The sequence below is a fragment of the Melanostigma gelatinosum genome (genome assembly GCF_949748355.1).
Source record: "Melanostigma gelatinosum genome assembly, chromosome: 3".
In the NCBI taxonomy this organism is placed as follows: Eukaryota; Metazoa; Chordata; class Actinopteri; order Perciformes; family Zoarcidae; genus Melanostigma; species Melanostigma gelatinosum.
The window spans coordinates 16,154,330-16,160,331 of record NC_136636.1 but is presented as its reverse complement, the minus strand read 5'-3'; the positions used below and the strand labels follow the sequence as shown (position 1 = coordinate 16,160,331).

General features: G+C 41.5%; 1 protein-coding gene across 2 annotated transcripts; it reads right to left on the bottom strand.

Moving 5' to 3' along the window:
• Window positions 1-959: 959 nt before the first annotated feature.
• On the bottom strand, window positions 960-5,849 carry rrp9 (ribosomal RNA processing 9, U3 small nucleolar RNA binding protein). Of its 2 annotated transcripts, none has more exons than XM_079297281.1 (15): window positions 5,674-5,849; window positions 5,412-5,506; window positions 5,196-5,308; window positions 5,042-5,109; window positions 4,148-4,189; window positions 3,929-4,055; window positions 3,666-3,790; window positions 3,489-3,581; window positions 3,265-3,365; window positions 3,033-3,167; window positions 2,068-2,130; window positions 1,803-1,963; window positions 1,507-1,586; window positions 1,291-1,364; window positions 960-1,111 (listed from the first exon to the last, which is right to left on the bottom strand). In XM_079297281.1, the coding sequence occupies exons 1-15, from the start codon at window positions 5,755-5,757 to the stop codon at window positions 1,009-1,011; spliced, it is 1,464 nt and encodes a 487-aa protein (XP_079153407.1). In that variant the 5' UTR covers window positions 5,758-5,849; the 3' UTR covers window positions 960-1,008. The 2 variants fall into 2 exon arrangements, with proteins under 2 accessions (XP_079153407.1, XP_079153408.1); XM_079297282.1 differs by having other exon boundaries at window positions 1,818-1,963.
• Between the last annotated feature and the right edge of the window lie 153 nt (window positions 5,850-6,002).

The following is a 6,002-nucleotide window of genomic DNA, read 5'->3' as shown; positions in this document are numbered from 1 at the left end:
TCACCCAGGTTTTTCATCTTTTATACAGATTGGCGTTTCCTGATATTAAATTGTAAATAACCATCGCTAAACAACCCGCCGACTGTCTGCCTGGTCTGTTTTTACAGGTTACCTTAAAAACCTGCATCCCATCCAGGAGTGACTTTATTTACTAAATGAAAGGTCATTGTCAAATGTTTAACTGTAAAAGTGGACAATACAGTAGAAATGTCATCCCCTCCGAACATTTATGTACAAACAATTGAATAATTCATATTTGTACAAGTGAAAGGGACAAGAACACTTCTACCAAAGAGGACACCTGCTGGAATGCTGAAGAAAGTGCCAAACTAAACCGGCTTCATGATGTTAACCGCCTCTAATAAAACACTATCATCTGGGTTATGCTCATGACTCACTACTTCTAATTAAAGGATTTCCACTTCTTTACATTCAGTATGTAAGAGACCATTTTCAGTCCAACTATAAACCTGACTGCTGGTCACATTCCTTTGAATGCAGATGTTATTAGTCAGACATTTTGCAAGAGTTAAATAATTCTGCAGGTCCTTTACCAACAGAGATAAAATGATCTCCTCTAGTTAATTATAATTTAATGTTTGGCTCTGACAGGCTGACAATATCCACCACAGAAGCAGTTCCCAAAAACGTAACCCATGAATCTTGCTTTTTTATTTAAGTGAGGTTAACTTTTCCCAGCAGACAACTTGACAGAAACTTTCAGCAGAATTCTTAAAAATAAATGAAATAGTACAAACACAAGTTTTGCTCATAAGATGGTATAAGTCTTGGTCAGACAATACAGTCTCTTCCCTTGTGTGGCCCATGTCAGACACAGCTCACCCGGCAGACTCCTTCACTAAAGCCGTCAAAGCTTTCTCAAACTAAAATCCTGTGGTTTTTGGTATTTCAATTTCTTCCTCAAAAAAGAATAAAAACAATGAGAAGATGATACACCGGCAGTTTATAAACCTTTAATTTACAAAATAAAAGACACTTAACAGTCCACTATTCAGTTATCGTGGCTTCCTCTGGATTTGGAAGTTTCCTTTTAAGAGGAATAATATAGATCCCATTCCTGGCCTCTTTTAGTCTCCACCATCGTCCCAACCTGCAGAAAAACAAACCAACTTAGAATCGGAGGTAACGGATACAAACAGAAATGTTTGTGTGGGTTCCTTTCAATCAACTGACGTCAGCTCAAGCTACCATCACTGACCATGAGAGATGGATAAACTCTGCCATCTAGTGGACATGTCATTCACTGAACATAAACCGGCCTGAAGTTACCTGTGCTCCTGTCCAACTCCTGCCACCAAGAACTGACCGGAGCTTGAAAACTTCAGACTGTTGACAAAACCGGACTGAGAGAGACCGCAGAGGAAGAGACACTGTGAGGTATTTTGAGACGACCATTGTGTTTGACAGGAATTCATTGTAAATAATGTGTACATATCTCATGTAAACGTAACCATTTCCAAAAGAGCGGACGAAGAAGGCACTTACCACCGGTACACTGAATAGAGGCTCCAGCTTGCGGTAATTCTGGCCACATTTCCACAGCTGCACCTGTGAGTTGTGTGAACCTGTAGAGGAGAACAGTCGTAACGTTACATCACCACAGACAACAGAACATCTTAAGTGCAGCTAAGATAAACATAAATGCATCAACTGCTCTACTTGTAAGCGTGCAGGGCACTTAATCAGGACCATGGTTGTTTGATTTATTGATAAAGTTCATATAAGACATAATAAATTCAATGTATGTGTGGTATTAAAGAGCTGGTAAGAAGGACTCTCACAGCCTTCAGAAGCACCTGAGGCGACGGTATCCGAGTTCTGAAGCGCCGCCACCGACGCGACCCAGTGAGGCTGCTCCAGCCCTGCGTCACCGTGGCAACCGTGAGCCTTTTTCACCGTGCTGAGAGGCCTCTTCTTGTTGACGCTCCACAGAGACACCGAGCTGAGGACGTACAGAAAAATTGAGTGAAACGCGGAAGAGAACCGTGAATGGATCTGGACCAACGCTGTAAAAAGTCAAGACAACGTGAGACTGTACCGTCTTACCCATCATCACCTCCCGTTACCATGTGCTCCTCGTTTATGAGCTGGATGCAATCAATCGAACCCCTGCAGGGAGACAGAATCGTGTCAAAGGGACAGATGTGCTGTTGCAACCACTACGGTCACAGTTCTGCAACAGTTTACCAAAACTAGTTTTGTCCAAAATCATTGCCACGGTCAACTCATTCACTACCAGACTCAATAGTTTATCTGTAACTACTTCTAATTATATCTGCTTTGTGACTGTTGATTTGTTATTTTAGTTTTTCTGTTATCAGTTTACTGCTAATGAAGCTAGACACTATAGTAGCTAATATAACATTCTACGCAACTGTTGATTACTGCTGTAAATACGTATTCTACTCTTGTGGATGTATACGTTAACAGGAGTCTATTACTATTTTGTACTCCGTATTCAGACATTATTCTCTTATACTTGTATAATACTGTAGCAACTCAATTTACAACACTATTGTTCCATGTCTCGTTTGTGGTATATTTTTCTCATTTGGAAAGGTTGTCCTCTTGTCTTTTATCGATTTCGCAACATATGCTTTCTTTTCTGACGCTCATGCTTAATGTTATATTACGTGCCATCATATATGGTTGTTGACGTTCACTTGATATTTGTTTATGCTCTTTGTGCATGCAATAAAGGTTTTATTTAGTCATTTAATCATTGCCACTACCGTGTATCCGATATAATATTATATTTGGAGCTGTGAGCGCAGCTACTTCCTATTCAGGGACTTCCTGGTTAAATAAAAAACGTTAACCCGTCACTGCTAACTCACAAAATGTCTGGGTCGTTTTAACCTCGGCAAAGTAATACTATTTTTACTTGACAATTATGAAATGTTTCCCGCAGTAAATGTATGTGCAGCACTGTGGTTTTATGACCATCGACAAACGCATGTGAAATCAAAAAGGTGCAAACAGGGAGATGTAAAAACAACGGCCGGACTCACTCGTGTCCGTGGAACACCAGCTGAGATTCCTCGGCTATCTTCCACACCCTCACCGAGCGGTCCCTCCCGCCTGCCGTCACACAGAGCTCTCGGCTCAGGCTGTCCAGTCCTGTGATGGCGTCCTGATGCCCGAAGCTGCAGCGAATCACAATTACAGTTAAATTCAAACTTTCAAGACAAATTCCAGTGTTGGGCGGCGAGATAATCATTTATTTTCTGATTAGTTACTCACAGAGTTTCGACATATGCGTTCTCGTCCACGTTCCACACCTTGACTGAGCGATCGTGAGAGGCGCTGTACAGATCATGAGTTCCCCTCCTGAATGAAAGACCCTGAGGAGAAACAGACACTCGATGCGTTTCACAGGAGGTCCTCGGAGCGACAGTATCTACACAACTGGTAAGATGAAAAAAGATGGTATTCCATGTAACAGAGAGAAAGGAGGGAGAACGTACCGACACAGGGCCCTTGTGTCCTGTGAATTTATACAGATGTTTACACGTTCCTGCCTCCCAGATCATGATCAGTTTGTTCATGTCTCCAGTGGCCTAAGAAATGTTGAGAAAGAGGATTCTTAAAACATCAAGTCGCACTTTGTCAAAAGCAGGATGTGCTGAGAGAGTATTACTCACCAAGTATTTTCCATCTGATGAAATGGCCAGACACAGGATATGGGCTGTGTGTCCAACATGCCGAGCCTCTGTACCTTTCCTTCCACCAGGTATTGTGTGCAGTTTCTTCCCACTCTCAAAATCCCCTGAATAAATAAGAAAAACACTGAATTAAGACGGACATATTAGCCTCAGAAACAAAACGAAACATTCAGTTTCCGTCCCTCTCTAATTTCATACATACTTCCCTCCAAGTATCAAAAAAGTTTTTAATGTATACTGACATTTAATGATGGAGCAGTCTTTGGCAGCAGAATAGATGTACTTGTCATCAGCACTAATGACCAGACAGGTAATTGGAAGTTTGTGTCCTCTTAACAGCCTGATCTCTGAAGCATCCGGTGGAATCAGCTAAAAGACAGAACAAATATGAACTAGGATTCAGTCCGTTCATAAGAAATACATTCTGTGAAGATTAAAGGAATGAAAATTTCCATTCTTACATCTTTGGCAATGAATCGCTGAAGCTTTCCTTTTTGTTCAAGCTGAGGGGGGAAAAACACACATCACACACACATCACAAGATCAACAACTAGTATTAAACGTATTAAATCGAAAAAAGAAAAACTGGCTCAAATCATGACAGAGGTTTAGTTCGAAAGTCAGTTGAGACACAAAGTAAAACCCTAAAAAATATTTATACTTTGACGGATTAAACAGTATTTACTTGTAACCAGTGGACCATGTTCATCACAATTGCTTCATAGTGATTCAGGGCTTCATGTCCCCACCACTAGTGGCAGTACCTTTACCATGACAAGTGTCTGCAGATCTTTCTCTCAAGCTGCATAGAGCCCCAGCAAACAAAGAATAAGCAGCCTACATGTAGCCTGAGAAGTGCAAAGCAGGGGAAATTAACTCCACATTAAACCTATTGCTGCAGCTTTCAACATTTCTATCTGCTCAGGGATTCACTCATCTGGATAATGGTAGCTGTTTAATAAGAGGATCGTGTTTAGAGTGATTTAATGAAAGTTTTGAGTCACAAGCCATGGAGATTTAGGCAGAATATGATGGAAACTACCATAAAGAAAACGCGATACAGCTACAACACAGACTGCAAAAAAAAAAATCGTATAACTGGGTGAAGCCGATCGTAGGCGATTCTCAGAGAGTTTTAGCTTATATTTCAATTTCACAAAAGGGGGGGGGGGTTACGACATGAATGGAAACGCGAGACTACCTCTCAGCATCGTAAACATGTTCCACGTTACACCACACAAACACAAACTATTTGTCCTACATTTGGTCGGCTTGGATCTGGTCACCCTCGTCATGTCCCCAGTGGTAATTACATTCTTGTCTACTATGTGTTTTAACACAGAAGACGCTCTCACCACTTCTTCTTGAAGTCTTCCAGCAATCAGATCCGTCTCAAAGAAGTCCTCTTCTGCTTTATCTTCCTCTGATGAGATCAGATCACACAATAAATACAGGCATAGAAGTACTGTTAGATCTCTTAGTTATGCTGTTTGGATAACACAAGTTTACCTTCTTCCTTTAGCTGTTCGAGGTAGAGTTTGGCCAATCGAAGCTTCTTCTCCTGTGGTGTTTCATCGTAATCATAATCTTCATTGGACTGTCTTTTCCTGGGCACTACATGACTGAGCGACAACAAACAAAGTCACAAATATACAACTGCTTTCAAATAATCACTATAAAGTGATCATTAATGCATGAGCCGGAGAGAGCACGTGAGAAACTAACCCCTCCGTCTCAGAGTCGCTGGAAATCTCTTCGTTGTGTTCGGAGTTGCGTTTCTTGGCTCGTAGCTTACTTTTACCGCCCGAGTCCCCATCGCCCTGCAGCAGGAGAAACACAATGTAAAGGTTGTAATCGCGTACAGTGATGCTGCATTAGTGGCCGAGTTAGAACAGCAGGTAAGACCAGGTCCAGTCGCATGTGTTAACCTGCTGGTAAGCTAACGTTACTCGATTTAGCTTGCTTGCTAACAGTCCAGTTCACTTACCTTTCGTTTTAGCGCCGCTGTATTTTTCCCCCTTTTGGCTAATTTGGGGTTTTCTTTCTTCTTATTAAAGAAAGGCGAGGACATTTTGAAACGCGTTTCAAAGTAACCGCTGACTGTAGATAGAGTTAAGTCCTCAACTTTCTAAGAGAGCAAATCAACATTGGACCCACATGTGTACACTTCAACCAAACTATGCAGCTGAAGTCACGGTTGAAGACGGACGCTGATTGGCTGATCGTCACAGTTCTTTCTACATGTCCCGCCGTTGGTTAAAACTCTCAATTATCATTGGTTAAATCACGAATTTAGACTAACAGGAAACTGTACAG